This window comes from Lytechinus variegatus, chromosome 5 (assembly GCF_018143015.1).
Source record: "Lytechinus variegatus isolate NC3 chromosome 5, Lvar_3.0, whole genome shotgun sequence".
Lineage (NCBI taxonomy): Eukaryota > Metazoa > Echinodermata > Echinoidea > Temnopleuroida > Toxopneustidae > Lytechinus > Lytechinus variegatus.
The window spans coordinates 9,958,891-9,975,441 of record NC_054744.1 but is presented as its reverse complement, the minus strand read 5'-3'; the positions used below and the strand labels follow the sequence as shown (position 1 = coordinate 9,975,441).

General features: G+C 35.5%; 2 protein-coding genes across 2 annotated transcripts; one reads left to right on the top strand and one right to left on the bottom strand.

The window, feature by feature from the left end:
- Window positions 1-5,550: 5,550 nt before the first annotated feature.
- LOC121415236 (protein SpAN-like) lies at window positions 5,551-8,679 on the bottom strand (the record flags this gene model as incomplete). The annotated part of the gene is made up of 4 exons (XM_041608418.1): window positions 5,551-5,882; window positions 6,643-7,163; window positions 7,737-8,087; window positions 8,473-8,679. Coding segments are annotated over 4 exons (1,209 nt in total), but the record flags the coding sequence as incomplete, so codon positions are not given.
- A 978-nt stretch (window positions 8,680-9,657) lies between these two features.
- LOC121415235 (blastula protease 10-like) lies at window positions 9,658-13,851 on the top strand. The gene is made up of 5 exons (XM_041608417.1): window positions 9,658-9,914; window positions 10,614-10,817; window positions 11,155-11,505; window positions 11,727-12,247; window positions 12,755-13,851. The coding sequence occupies exons 1-5, from the start codon at window positions 9,729-9,731 to the stop codon at window positions 12,882-12,884; spliced, it is 1,392 nt and encodes a 463-aa protein (XP_041464351.1). The 5' UTR covers window positions 9,658-9,728; the 3' UTR covers window positions 12,885-13,851.
- The last annotated feature ends 2,700 nt before the right edge of the window (window positions 13,852-16,551 follow it).

Below are 16,551 nucleotides of genomic sequence, written 5' to 3'. Positions count from 1 at the left end.
AGGTAAAAACAATGTTTAACATTTTATATACAACGCTGTTTCCTATACGAACCGTACTGGAATTGTTTCCAGTTTAAAGAAAAATGCTTGAATTATTGAGAATTGAGTATTGAAAATCAAACGTTGTTGGTTAAGATTTAAACTGTTTAAACAAATACTGTAATGTTCAGTAAACAGAGTTATTTAAAACAAAATAAACAGTGTTTTTTACTGTGTATGTACATTTTCAAATATATGTTTATCCTAACTTGTATGAATAAAATTAAGATTGTTGTAAGTGCTGAAAATAAACGAAACTAAATGGAATGCTATTACATTATAGAAATCTAAACATATATGATTGATTATAGAAGTATGACGTTAATTATGAAACTATGAATTATCAAGTTATCTAACAGATTATGAGTCCGTTGACTTCTGACTCATGCGAATGGGTTATGCTATTGGTACAAAAACTCTTTTAATTGACGTGATTATCTTCCTATTGTCTTATGAAGGTGTATTGACCAACATGATCTGTCCGAACGGAACCAATTCTTGGGTGGATTAGGATTAGGACTATGAATAGGATTAAAATTAGTTACTCGGTCAAAACCATGCTATGAAGTCTTTGTAAACCGCGCGTTTTCTCTGAAGACATTCAGTTCATATCCATTGGTCAGCATGAACTGTGACTCAGAGAAAACAGTAACAAAAACAAGGACCGTGTTATGACATAGACAAACTATTGCCCAGTCATGAAAACCTTTTGATCAGACTGTGCGTCACAATCAAAAGAAGATAAATGCTTTGGGTTTTTTAAACTTCAAACTGTTATGGACATGTTATGTCAATGAGTATTAGTAGACACATCTGTAAAAAAAAATGCTTACGAAAGACCGATCTTATATAACTTCGAATGTTTGTTTGTTGCCTTGGTGACGTAGAATACATTCTACGTCTTGTTTTAATGGCGGTAAGTCATAAATGATAATCGTTTAAATCGTCTCATGAGAAAATGATCTCAATTATATATCCCGATTGTGAAGGTTTGATTTCTCTCTGTAACATTAACAGCTTATTTTTTTTGTAAACGCCTTAACTCTGTTCATGAGTATAGTTAACGGGAATCATAATATTTTGAGGTCAGTGACGTTGTAGGGTATAAGGACACCCCCCCCCCCCCCATGAGCATGGTCTAAGGTAAATCAAGCGAAATTTTTCAAGGCCATGTCACAATGATAATGAAAAACAGTTATACAAAATTGATATCATTTACTTTGTTTACAAACAGTATTATCTCTCTTACATGAAATGTTTAACTATAAATGCACTATATGCTATACCAGGCAAATATGTGTAGGCCTACGTAGTGAAACAAAAAAGTGTGAGAATGTTGGTTTTGAATCAATATTTCATTGACAAAGGGGTGGGGTAGTGATGTAAATTTTCGTTCTTTTTTTCATTTAGTTTTTAGTATAATTGTTCCATGTGTATGATATTGTTTGGTGAGCTATATAAAAACATGAAATCGAGTCCGTACTTGGCATACTATCTAGATGACCCAGTGAACAAATTCTTAAATTGTAAAATTATATCAATTTTTACATGATTTTATTTACCGTGTTCATGGTGTTTGTTCATAATTTTCAAATTTATTGTTTTTTTGTGTTCGAATGACCATGGTTTTTTTTTTGGCGGGGGGGGGTAATGATAAAGCTTTGCATACAACGTACATAAAGATATCTATAACTTGAAAAAAACGAATATCAATATTTGTAACCCAGTGTGGTATGCATGCAAGCATGCAATCCGGGGCGGATCCAGGATTTTCCAAAAGGGGGCACACTTTTCCCGAGGAAAAATTGACAAGCAAAAAAAAGTTCTTCACTTTCAAAAAGGGGGGCACTTGTGTTTCAACGGCATTTTTGCATTAAAAAATTCAATTGTGCTTCTCAAAAGGGAGGGGGCACGGGTCAGCTCACCTGAATCCGCCCATGCTTGCAATCAAGGTTCAATAAATAGAGTTTCAAGTTTACGTTTCAAGTTTATTTTTTATTGATTTCAAATCCAAACATAAAGGATTACAATCAATATAAAATGCATAATTTTTTTTTACAAATTATCGAACATAATTACAATGATAAATTAACATTTCTAACAATAAACAGAGTCAAATTAATAGATGAAAGAGTAATACCTATATGCTTATGTTCATCACTGTCAAGTACGCCATTGTGTCCTCTTTGAAAGGGGTGGATATTTTGTTTAAGAAAGAATATTGTTGGCAAACACATTCAAAAATGTTTTTTAATAAGTAGGTGGATTCAAAATATAGGGTAGAATAATTATGTACATAAACAATGAGGTTGTTACAATCACCCATAATGTCACTTCAACGCATAATGTCACAGATGGCGACATTATGCCAAGAGCGTCCAACGCATAATGTCAGTCAAAGCCTAATGTCGTCACTTTTCTTCTAAAGCATAACGTCACATGTCACAACACAGCGGTATTTGCTAAAGGACTCGAGTTATAGATTAAAAAAAACAGTTGCCGATCCATGGGGACACAGCCGACCCGTTCCCCCCTTTTGAGAGCCACAATCAAGATTTTGATGTACCGGTTTGCCCTCCCCCCTTCTCTTCCTCCTATTATTTTCCTAGGATCTCTTTTTCCATGTTTTCCTCCTTTCTTTCCCATTTCTTTTTTTTCTATCCCACCCCTCTTTCTTTTTTTTCCGCCAAAGGAAGAGACCGGGCCCCTCGGACCCCCTGGTATGTGTGAAAAACATACAGGCAGAGTATTGTAATGTCTTTCCCCGTTTCAAATATGTGCTCTCATTGTCAGAGAAATATGTATAACACTAAAGCAAGGCAGAATATTTTTTCTCAGGGGGGATGTGCCCCCGCCCCTCCCCCGTATAGCGTTTGTTGCTCGTAATTCCCGTCTTATGTTGAGGATTTTTACCGGCTGAGAGTTCATCCGTTCTTTAAGTTTTGTGAGGCTCAAACTATGTGCGCTAATGAAATCACAGTGGACGGATCGATGTGCGATGGATAGGGCGTATTTAACATGTATGTAACGAAAACACAATGAATGCATGCGTTTTCCAACGGATGGCAAGATTTTATATGCATCTGTAAGTGCAGTGAGACTGGGCCTTTTGACTTATGAGATTATGTTAGGACCACCCCTTCAAGGAAACAAAAACAACTTTGAGCGGCAGATCGTGAAAATATAGGTGATGTTTTTTCGTCAGCATCTATCATAAATTAGATCTTTTTTTAACTTAGATCAAAGTTGTTGTTTTTTTTTTGCTCGCTTTTGCTTTCTCGTAACTTTTCAGAAATTTTTCCGTGCACGCCATGTCGTGCCCCCTCATTTTTGCTTAAGCGTTTGATTGGAAACACTTTAAATCCTCAACCCAACCCCCCTCCCGCGCATCCGGCCCCTAACCGTGTACACTACACCGGGAGATGTAAAAGGTCAAGTCCAGAGAAGAAAAAAAATCAAACTAGCATACTAACACTGAAAGTTTCATCAAAATCGAATATGAAATAAGAAAGTTATCAAATTTTAATATCACAGAATAGTTATTGTCACGTCATGGTCGGTTTGCAAATGAGGAGAATGATGACATCATGAACTTACTATTTCTTTTTCATTTATAATATATGGAATATGAAAAGTTTTTTCCTCATTGCCATACGAAACCAAGTTTTATTCCTCCATTGACATGTGTAATCACCATGTTGTTAACATCTTTAGGTTTATAAACAAGAGAGTCCTTATTTTGAAATCTGTGAAAATTGAAATATTGTAGAATGCAAACAATAACAAACAAAAAGCGAGTGGGGGACATCCTCGACGCCGTCGACTGAGTTGTGCAAAGGCCTATAACTGTTTTGTTAAAAATAAGCAAAATTTTAGAATGTCATCACTTTCTTATTTCACACCCGATTTTGATTTGATTTTCAGGCTTGTTTGATTTGTCTCTTTGTTTCAAATACTTTTTCTTTGGGGTGTACTTGACCTTTAAGAGTGCAACGTTGTGTCACTCAACTCACCCTTTTTCCAGAGCTCCCTCTCACACCTCTCCCTTTCGACTACCACAGGCTAGCTCCCAATATTGTCCCCATTCCCCCTTTCTCTCTCCCTCTCTCTTATCCCTCCCATCTTTCATTCCTCACTCTCTCTCTTTCGTCCATCTCCCCATCACTCTTCCCATCTTTCTTTCCTTTTATATTTCTCAATGTATCACAATCTCGTTTGTAAACTCTCATTTCTATCTCTTTCCATTTCTTTCCAATCTCCCCCTCTCTCCTCCCCTTCTCTTCTTTTCCTTTATTATTTCTCAATGTATCACAATTTCCGCTCACCTATTTCGTTTGTACTCTCATTTCAATCTCTTTCCATTTTTTTCCAATCTCTCCCTCCGTCTCCCCTCCCCTCTCCTTTCCTTTCTTTCTTTCTTTCTTTCTTCCTACCTTCCTTTCTTTCTTTCTTTCTTTCTTTCTTTCTTTCTTCTTCTTTCTTTCTTTCCTTCCTTCTCCTCTCAATCACTCCCCCATCTATGACTTCAACCCCCTCTCTTAATACCTCTCAAATAATCTTTCTTCTGATCTTTCATCTTTTCACTTGATGTAATGAAGACAGACATAACATGGAATATATTGTATATAAAATGTTTAATTAATCTCTTGTAGAAACCAGCCGTACCTGACGGATATACATAATCATATAATCTTTTCATAAAACATTGTCATAATTTTCACACATATAATGCAAATCTTTATACAATAAAAAAAATGGTGTGCAAAAGTCATTTCAAAATTGTGTATGTTTTTAACCAGCCGTCCCAGACGGAATTTTACACGAAAATTAAAATATACGAAACATTGGAAACTAATCAATCGACAAAAATCTTCTAAATAGAGTTTTAAAAAACCCATCTAAACATGCAATATTTCTAATTGAGTTCAATACATTTTCCCTGAAATCACTTCAAACCATATACATTTATTTCAACGAGCCGTCCCAGACGGATTTCTTTTATATTAACATCAATATATATAAAACATTTGCAATTATTCAAAGGACGGATTTTCTAAATTCTAGTTTTAAAAAATGCATTATAAAACATGTTCAATTTGTAAACCAAAATAAACTTTCATTAATTGGCATTTACTGTATTATGAGCAAGATTCCGTATTTAAAAAATGAGATAATAATGAGTTTTAACAATCAAATAAATAATACATTGATATTCTTACCTACTGTATTTTTGGTCAATATCGTTCATTGTCATGTAGATAATTATGATTACCAAAATATATTTTATTTTACAATAATAATATGGCAATGTTGATGAGGATGGCAAAATTCAAGTTTCTCAATTAAAAAAGCTTGGCAATACAAGATTTAAAAAAATGCAACAAAAAATGAATAAATTATCAGCACAAACGAAGACTCTGTCTCTTGAAACTATCAAAAAACACAGAAAATAGGCGATAGCAGGGCCCCGTAACACAAAGCTTAGCGATCGATTAATTAATTGCTTGATTTTTACGATTGATTGTACATTGTAGTCAATGTGATTAATCGTACGATGAATGCTAAGCTTTGTGTTACGGGCCCCACGACACATTTTCGTTTCATTGTCGAAATAAAAATGCAGACTGAACTGTCGAGATGGTTATGTAGTATGGACATAAATGTTTTTCATAAAATATTTTACCGCGATATTTCAAGCAATTGAGACGAGATTTTACAAATCTATTGCACGATAGTCTGCTCTGAAGCCGCGACTAGTAACAGACCCATCTGTCTTCAGGGTTAGTTCCATCCTGTTACCGATTGACACCAAAGAAGCGGCTGGATACTCAGAACCACACATCCTGGAGAAGAAGAAAATAAGAAAAAGCAAACACATTAGCATTTTATGGATTGAAGGTATATACATATTTTTAAATATCACTACAATTTTTTATTATGATAAAGTTCTACCGCAGTATTAACATTATTTTAAATGTGTTGTACACCAACAATTAAAAGAGGTCATGAAAGTGAAACAGTGATATGAAAATATCTATCATCTCATTTTCATGTCTACAATCATAGGATTTGATTATTATATCAACTAAGTTTAATAATGAAAAAAAAAAAAATAAGCAGCACATCATATGTCATGCTAAGCCCTTAATGTAATAAATTCTGATTTATCTCTCAATTTTGATTTTAATTTGAATTCTTTCTACCTTTTAGTTAAATGAATTTCGTTTTTTGAGACAAATTACCCAAAATACATTCACTCTTTCGAAAACGATTGCGAGTAAAGTCACAACTTTAATTACTATCCCACTTAAAAAAAATAAAAATAATAATAGTAATATAGGTTATTTATATTGCGCACATATCCACCTTGTTAGGTGCTCAAGGCGCTCCTATACCTGCCTCAAGTGTGTCGATCTTCAGAGATCTTCTTTAAACTTTCCTATTTGCTTTTTAAAACTCTTTTCGTCTTGTGGGACCCGTGGTTTGGCGGGATTTTGGTCGCATTACAATTATTAAATTCATTTATGCTTTGAAACTACGTTTCTAAGTGGTTGGTAAGTTTCATATTTGGGGATTATTTGACAATGCAGTGGGCAAACTTACTTCATAGGAACTTTGACACCATCTCCGAGATCGATCTCCAGTTCGTCCCATCGGCAGGTACTCTGATTCTCCAGCGAGAAGTCTGCAAATGTCAGCTCAACCCTACGACCGGCCTCCACTTCGATCACGTAGACACACCGTAGGTTATTATCGTAATCAGTAGGATAATTTGGTGATGCCAATGAACCTCGGTTGTCATTAAAGCTTCCTCCACATGTTCCGACGACAGGAGGATTGGTAGTTGTTTCAGGGGTGGTAGTTGGTGCCTCAGTCGTAGGAACACCCTGGATGACGTAGGTAGCTTTGAAACCACGCCCAGTGATGCTGTAATCAGATGTGAAAGAAACCAACATCTGGTTGCTGCTAGAGATCTGGACAGGAGGTAAGGTGCTACCACAGAACTTCTCTCCGATGGCGTTGATATCGTCTTTGCGGACCTCGACGGAGTCGTAGCGACAGAGGTTCTCGTTTTCGATGTCCATATCGACGAATGTCAGTTCAATCGTACTTCCTGCAACTCCCTGTTAAAAATATAAGTAAAAGAAAGAGAATGTGATTAACAATTGCATCTTAAGCATGTTTGAAGATTTTTTTTCTACTTAGATATATATATCTATTATCTAAGTAGATATATATCTAATATATATCTAAATATCTTCTCTTATTTTCTTTCCTGTAAAACATGCATGTACGCATATAAGAATAAGTCAACTATAATTTCTTCATTTCCAAGGGAGATCCACAACTTTACAAGCTTTGCTTTTTAGTGGATCCCCCTCATTTCCATTTATGCTCAATATTATATTGTTTTTCTGTTTTACGAAGTAAGAATGCCCTATAAAATTGTACTTGATTTGTATTGCTTTATATTACTTTTTATTATGTTTTGAATGGAAATGAAATAAAAGAATTGAATTGAATATATTTCTTCTTTTCAACGATCGATAAAATCCTTTATGGTGATTTATTAGAATTGTCATTATTTGGAAAATGCTGAATCTTGTACAGTATAAATCATTATAAAAGTAGCATGTCACATTGTCTTTATTGATTTCAATCTAAATTAAAATGATAAGGAGGATATAAAGTCTCACCTCAATAAGGTACATGCATTCCTGGTTGTTGTCATAGTTACTGGGGTAGTTTGGTGACGTAATCTCTCCCTGTGTGTCAGTCAATCTTTGGTAACATGGTGGTGTAGTGGTAGGTTCACTTCCATCCTGACACAAGTCACCGCTGTAACCTGGAGGACATACACAGATGCAGTTAGTATCATGGTATCCTCCGTTCTGACATTGCTCAGAGCCCGAACATTGATTGTCGCACCCGTAGATGAGGTTGGCTAGGATGATGTCGGCGTTACTAAGACCAGCTCGGTTACCAAGGAGATGCATCTGAAGAGGATCGATGGTGGTGATGGTTGGTTGACCATTGCTTGAGAATCCCTACAGAAAAAAAGAAAATAAAATGAAAATGTTATTAATGCGACCAAGATTAATCACAAAATTAATATACCTCTTTGAAACAATCCAGGATTTATATATGTTATGTAAGCGCTAATATTCCAATAAGGGCCGCGGCCCTTATTTTTTCAACCATGAGGAGACATTCTCACCGGCCGGCCTGTGAGAATGTCTCCTCATGGTTGAAAAAATTGGTACAAGACAAATGATAAATGTTTTTTTTAATTAAGTTTATTTTCATTTATCTGTATTCTTGTACTTAAATTATTTTAAATGAAATTGTACACATTCCACTTTAAATGTTATTTTGTTAAGTATGAGGGTCGAAACTGGTCTAATGTTAAATAATGATATGACGTCTCCTTACATGTGATCCATAGTGCATGACGGAGCCGATGTCGTACTCGACGTTGCGTGTCGTCACAGAATTCCAGTCATACTTTTCGAAGTTGCCTTCAAAGCCGGATAGGATGTTTTCAAAGTGGACATTGATGTAATCGTCTCTGTCTGGTCGAGATTGTTCGTGATGGAACCCGATGGCGTGTCCGATCTCGTGAGCGACAATACCAAGCTGTTATTGGAAAGAAGTTTAGAAAGAACAAGTGAAGCTTTCAATTAGAGATAATGTCACAAGATGGCATGATTAACAGACTTGAAACAATGAAAACTTCATATTTTTCAGATTCACACGTGTCGATAGTGATCCACATCTACTTATCAGTTTTTCGGTTTGACTCGAGGGCCCCATTTTAGAAAGATTTTACCTGAACAAAATTGAATGACTTGTCTCCACCCATTACTACTCTATTTCCTAACATCTCCATTCGCACTCGTTTTCCCCGTTTGCTATGAAGGAGTGTTTGCAATAACTACACAGACGCTTTTTGGAACGTTGAAAATCTATTGTCAAAATAACTTCGTAACAAAGAAGCCTTTGTCGAAAATCAAAACAGCAGTGTCGTCCTAGACACCGAACAAACGACAAATTTTGCCATATTTCGTCAACTCTAAATATTAAGACTATCGACGGTCCCGGCTCATCATTTTTTTTACAATGACATCTAATCTATTTGACGGGCATTTTCAATAGATTTTAAACGTTCTAGAAAGTGTCTGGGTAGTAGTCGCGAAAAATCGCGAGTAGGCCATATTGACCGTTAACATTATCATCAAATGGTAAGATATGTTAGAAAATCAACTAAAATGTGAAGGAATAGATGATTGATATACAAAAGTTACAGTGAAAACCATTTTCAATTTTCTGAGAAAATTTTCTGAGAAAATGAAAAACTTCGACCAGCTTGAAATAGATTGATACTGACCAAAAATCAAACATACATACATAGCAGGTGCTTATATAGCGCTTTACCAAAAATATGATCAAAGCGCTTTAAAAGAGCTTGAATAAAGTAGAATATGAAGTCTTTTCAGATTCCAAAAGAAAACTGTCATCAAATAATCAGATTGATGAAGAAATTGTGATTATTGTTTAATTAACTTGAAATCACTCTTCAAATAACTTACTCAAATTTATATGGTATATCATTTTGAAGTTTTCCATTAAAATTTTCAATATTTTCCTTTTATTCACTAGGTGGTGATAGCCAGGTGATTCGTGCAGCCATGGACCACTGGGAACAGCATACATGCTTGAGATTCGAACCACGAACTTCCTCACACGCCAGTCAGCTAGGCCATAACACATATCTTTCTTTCATCAAGGGTAGTGGTTGCTGGTCCTGGGTAGGAAGGGGTTCTTTTCATGCTAATGGCGAACAAGAGATATCCATCGGATCAGGATGCGAATACGTGAGTTTACCTTTTATTCCTTCATCTTTTCCTTCACATTTTAGTTGATTTTCTAACATATCTTACCATTTGATGATAATGTTAACGGTCAATATGGCCTACTCGCGATTTTTCGCGACTACTACCCAGACACTTTCTAGAACGTTTAAAATCTATTGAAAATGCCCGTCAAATTGCTACGAACAGATTAGATGTCATTGTAAAAAAATGATGAGCTGGGACAGTCGATAGTTGTAAGATTCAAAGCTGACGAAAAGTTGCAAATTTGTCGTTGGTCCATAGTCCAAGATGACACTCCTGATTTGATTCACCTATTTTCGACAAAAGGCTAGCTGCTTGTTACGAGGGGCTTTTGACAATATATTTTAAACGTTCCAGAAATCGTCTGTGTAGTGTTGCGAAAATTCAAACGGGAAAAAACGAGTGTGAATGGAGATGTTAGGAGAAACTACAAATTAGTAATGGGTGGAGAGAAGTCACTCGACTTTGTTCTGGTGAAATATTTCTATAACAGGCCCTGGAGTCAAACCAAAAGCTCTTTTGATAAATTTCAATCAATATTATTTGATCAGTATATTTGGATCACTATCGACACGTTTGAATCTGAAAAGTATGAAGTTTTTACTGTTTCAAGTTAGTTAATCATGATAATTTGTGACATCTCTAATTGAAAGCTTCACTTGTTCTTTCCAATTACAGCTCGGTATTGTCGCTCACGAAATCGGACACGCCATCGGGTTCCATCACGAACAATCTCGTCCAGACAGAGACGATTACATCAATGTCCACTTTGAAAACATCCAATCCGGCTTTGAAGGCAACTTCGAAAAGTATGACTGGAATTATGTGACGACACGCAACGTCGAGTACGACGTCGGCTCCGTCATGCATTATGGATCACATGTAAGAAAGCAATAATTCATTATTTAGCATTAGATCAATTTCGCCCTTCCACTAAACAAAATATTGTAAACATTTTAAGTGAATTATGTACGGTTTCTTTTCAGAAATTCTATGTACAAGAATACAGATATATTAGGTTAAAAGCAATAAAAAAGGACAAAACGATTGTTATTGGATTTGTACCAATTGTTTAACCATGAAGAGACATTCTCACCGTTCCTTATTTGAATATTAGCGCTTAATTAAGACCAACGATTGTATCAAACGTATTGAAATTTTGTGATTATGCTTGATCGCATTAATAACATTTTCATTTTATTTTCTTTTTTTTCTGTAGGGATTCTCAAGCAATGGTCAACCAACCATCACCACCATCGATCCTCTTCAGATGCATCTCCTTGGTAACCGAGCTGGTCTTAGTAACGCCGACATCATCCTAGCCAACCTCATCTACGGGTGCGACAATCAATGTTCGGGCTCTGAGCAATGTCAGAACGGAGGATACCATGATGCTAACTGCATCTGTGTATGTCCTCCAGGTTACAGCGGTGACTTGTGTCAGGATGGAAGTGAACCTACCACTACACCACCATGTTACCAAAGATTGACTGACACACAGGGAGAGATTACGTCACCAAACTACCCCAGTAACTATGACAACTACCAAGAATGCATGTATCTTATTGAGGTGAGACTTTATATCCTCATTATGATTTTAATTTAGATTGAAATCAATAAAGACAATGTGACACGCTAAGTAACTTTGACAAACCTTATAAATCACCATAAAGGATTTTATCGATCGTTGAAAAGAACAAATATAAATATGGGGGGAAATATATTATTCAAAAATGCTAACGATACAATTGTTAATAATATTTTTTTTATTTTAACTTATATTTTTAACAGGGAGTTGCAGGAAGTACGATTGAACTGACATTTGTTGACATGGACATCGAAAACGAGAACCTCTGTCGCTACGACTCCGTCGAGGTCCGCAAAGACAATATCAACGCCATCGGAGAGAAGTTCTGTGGTAGCACCTTACCCCCTGTCCAGATCTCTAGCAGCAACCAGATGTTGGTTTCTTTCACATCTGATTACAGCATCACTGGGCGTGGTTTCAAAGCTACCTACGTCATCCAGGGTGTTCCTACGACTGAGGCACCAACTACCACCCCTGAAACAACTACCAATCCTCCTGTCGTCGGAACATGTGGAGGAAGCTTTGATGACAGCCAAGGTTCATTTGCATCACCAAACTATCCTAATGATTACGATAATAATCTACGGTGTGTCTACGTGATCGAAGTGGAGGCTGATCGTCGGGTTGAGCTGACATTCGCAGACTTCTCGCTGGAGAATCAGAGTACCTGCCGATGGGACGAACTGGAGATCGATCTCGGAGATGGTGTCAAAGTTCCTATGAAGTAAGTATGCTCACTGCATTTTTATCAAATAATCCACAAAAGTGAAACTCGCCTAACATTCAGAAACGTAGTTTTAAATCTAAAATGAATTTGATAATAATTATAATGCGATCAAAATCCCATCAAACTGCTAAACCACGAGGGTGCCCAAGACGAATAGAGAGTTAAAAAGCAAACAGGAAAGTTTTAAGAAGATTTCTGAAGATCGACATTAAGGGCTTAATAGGACATATCATGTGCTGCTTACTATTCTTCATTATTAAACTTAACTAATATAATAATCGAATCTCGTGATTGTAGGCATCAAAATGGAGACGATGGATAACATTTGTGGTCAATCTCTTTTAATTGTTGGTGTACAGCACATTTAAAATGTTTCGTCTTATTATAATACTGCGGTTAAACTTTATCATATTCGAAAATAGTAGTGATATTTGATAATATTCATATACCTTCAATCCATAAAATGCTAATGTGTTTGCTTATTCGTATTTTCTTCTTCTCCAGGATGTGTGGTTCTGAGTATCCAGCCGCTTCTTTGGTGTCAATCGGTAACAGGATGGAACTAACCCTGAAGACAGATGGGTCTGTTACTAGTCGCGGCTTCAGAGCAGACTATCGTGCAATAGATTTGTAAAATCTCGCCTCAATTGCTTGAAATATCGCTGTAAAATATTTTATGAAAAGTATTTATGTCCATACTACATAACCATCTCGACAGTTCAGTCTGCATTTTTACTTCGACAGTGGAACGAAAATGTGTCCTGATATCGCATTTTTCTGTGTTTTTATATGACTTGAAGAGACAGGTCTTCGTTTGTGCTGATAATATTTATTTGTTGCATTTTTTTCTCTTGTATTTGACAAGCGTTATAAAAATCGAGAAACTAGAATTTTGCCATATTTATCAACACTGCCATAATATTTTTTGTGGAATAGAATATATTTTGGTAATTATGTGAGTATGTACATGACAATGGATGGTATGCTTCTAAAACATAGTAGGGAATAATATAAATGCTTGTAGTTGTAATGAATTTGTTTGAATTTTTAAAACTCGTGTTTTTTATTCAGAATCTTGCTCTTAACACAATGCCAAATAATGACAATTATTTTGTTTTCGATATTTTACATGTTTTGTACGAGTAGCTTTTAACTTTTAACTTTTTGCGAATGTTTGATATGATATTGATGTAAAATTCCGTCTGGAACGGCTGGTTGAAAATAATCACCTTGAAAAGTTTTTGAATGATTTTGATGAAAACTTATGAAATGTAAGTAGAAAATCTTACATGTTATTTAATATTTTAACTCAAATTTAGAAGAATTTTGTGCCATTTTATTAATTTTGAATGTTTTGCATATTTCAATGTTCAAGAAAATATCCGTCTGAGACGGCTGGTTGAAAACAATCACTAGTCTTGAAATCAATGATTTTAGTGAAAACGTATAAAATTCAGTTTGATCGATTCAATTTCAGTTTGAATGCAAAGGTTTATATTGTATCTGAATTTATGATAATTATGATGTAATTATTATGATAATGTGATTTTCCGTCAGGTACGGCTGGTTTCTAAAAGATATGAATTAAACTTTATAAAAACATCAATATATATTCGTATACATGTTTTTTTTCATTGCCCTTTATCAGTGATTGGATGTATAATGGAAATTATGATTGTACTATACTAGCAATGTGATAAACAAGGGGAAGATGAAAGAAAGAACGAAAGAAAGAAAGAAAGAAAGGAAGGAAGGAAGAAGAAAGAAAGAAAGAAAGAAAGAAAGAAAGAAAGAAGGAAGGAAGAAAGAAAGAAGAAGAAAGAAAGAAAGAAAGAAAGAAAGAAAGAAAGAAAGAAAGAAAGAAAGAAGAAAGAAAGGAAGGAAGGAAGGAAGGAAGGAAGGGAGGGAGGAAGAAAGAAAGAAAGAAAGAAAGAAAAAAAAGAAAGAAAGATAAATAAATGTATTAAGATATGAGAGAGGGGTAGAAAGGAGAGAAAGGGGAAAAGGAAAGACAACGATGAGAAAAAGAGGAGATGCGGAGAGGAAGAAAGGGGAATCTGAAAGGAAGCCGGGAAGGTGAGAGGAGGAGAGACTGAAAGATAAAGATGTGAGAAATTGGAGGAGAGTTGAGACAAAGAAAGAGAAAGGAAGCGAAGAAGGGGGAGAGAAAAGGGACAAACAAAGGGAGGAAAAGGGGAGGAAAGTATGGGAACCCCCCAAAAAACAGAAATAGGGAGGAAATTGGAGCAGGCTCGTTATCAGGGGTGGGGGATCCCTGGATTCCTCGGGACCCCGCCGCTTGCCAACAGCCCACGAAAAAAAATAAAAGGCAATAAGGGGAGGAAAAAGGGAAGGAGATGAGGAAATGAATAAAATGAAATGATAAGAATAGTAAATTAAATAATTAGGGGCTTAGAATATCCCGCTTTAAAGTCAATGTGCACAAATTATTCTAATCGCTATTCGAGTTTCATTGTTTTGTTAAAGAGAGTTAAAAAATTACGCGTCCTAATCATCATGATCATGGTTTCGGAATGTGATGTTCAGCTCGCCCTTCGCGCTCGCATCGTTTGACTAGCAGCAAGATATGTATCCCAGCCCAGAATTCAAAACGAATAAATGTCACCTTTTCAGGTCAGGAGGCCTTTAACGGTTATTTTCAGCGCTTTGTATTGAATACTCCAGGCTAAATATAATACATTTGAGCAGATATACTTAGACAAACACTGGAAACATATACATGTTCAAAATTGGAGGAATAGAGGTTGTATACATTTAGACCCATAAAAAAAATGTTAGAAAATAAGTTATCAAAAATGTGTCTGACAGTGGCGTAACTTTAGGGGGAATGTGCCTTCCCCCATTGGCTGGCCTAAAACAAAACACACAAAAAATGGTGAAAAGGAGAAAAAGATTATAGTATATAATATATAATTCTTTATTAAATTATATGTATCACATTCATATTTAGCACTTATTTGAGTTGAAATATTGTTCCATCATTATTTCATCATACTGCTTACTGTATTTTTTTATACGACGTACTTATGTTAAAGTGATTGGTTATAATTGGTTTGACTTTTAAAAAATCTGAGCTAGAAGGTCACACTTGTCAGTCACCTGTGTCTGCGATATGTTCCAAAAATGAAGCCCAGAAAAAATTGCGTTCGAAAATGATTATTTATAGTGCTTCAAAAATTGAAATATAAAGTGACCGGAAACACCATCTTGATTTCATCCCATACACTTATGAGACGCCTAATTACAAAATCGGGATTTGCCTTGTAGTTTTAGCTTTTCATTCTCAATAATGGTTGTTTTCAGGGTTTATTAGTTTTAATACAGGCACTTGTACACATGGTCCATCTTGGTTGGAGAATTTTTTAATCGGCTGCTCAGGAAGTTAAACAATACCTTTTAACATAGTAATATTAATCGATACGCGGCTGGTGTATTATTATCATTAGAGTATTCTTGACATGCTTGATGTGTTTTCCTATTGGCCCTGCTTTTATTGTAGTTTTTCAAATGTGGACTTAAATTGATTTTAACAGGGCCGTAGACTTTCTTGAGGGGCGTCCTTGTTCAAGCCTTTGTGCTTTTGACTGTCTCCCCCCATGCAATGATGGTTAATTCTTATTTTACCGTGACATATTGTCAATATATTTTATGTTGTATGATTAAGTTTTGCATGAAAATAAAGAATCAATCAATCAAAGAATCAATATTTCTAACTTTATGAAGCATATTTTGCTTGGGACATATGTGTTCATCATTCCTGGTGCTCGCATTGTCTGATTTATGAAATATAACATCCCGTTTTCAAGTCAGTATACACCAAATATATTTCCTCGCACCTCGAGTTATTATTGTATTATGTAGTGACATATGCTTCTTTTTATGACTGTATACTTAAAGTGATTGCCCCCTTTTTTTCAAGCCTGTGCTTAGAATTTCCCCTTTTCTGGTCTGAATTTAAACAATTTTCAGCTCGCGCTTTGCGCTCGCAATATTTGGTACGTAACATGTTAATGATAATAATGACTACAAAAACTTATTAATGTATTCAGGTGTAGTTCAAAAAAAATCAGCAAGCGCTTAATTGCATTAGATGGCTATGGTGAGATATGTTTGTTCTTCACGAATTCCTAAATAATAGTCCTCAAAGTGTCCTGTTTGGGGTCAATATACACAAAAAATGCAGCTCGCGCTTCGCGCTCGCATAGCTTGTTTTTTGTGACAGGTATGTATCATGATTACGAAACATTGCTTATAATGTCCATTTTTAGGTCTGAATATCA

Excerpts from the sequence above, each read along its gene's own strand:
- LOC121415235 (XM_041608417.1), top strand. The coding sequence starts at position 9,729 with ATGGACCACTGGGAACAGCATACATGCTTGAGATTCGAACCACGAACT. Across the intron at positions 9,915-10,613 it reads TCGGATCAGGATGCGAATAC|CTCGGTATTGTCGCTCACGA; the intron begins GTGAGTTTACCT and ends TTCCAATTACAG. Across the intron at positions 12,248-12,754 it reads GGTGTCAAAGTTCCTATGAA|GATGTGTGGTTCTGAGTATC; the intron begins GTAAGTATGCTC and ends CTTCTTCTCCAG.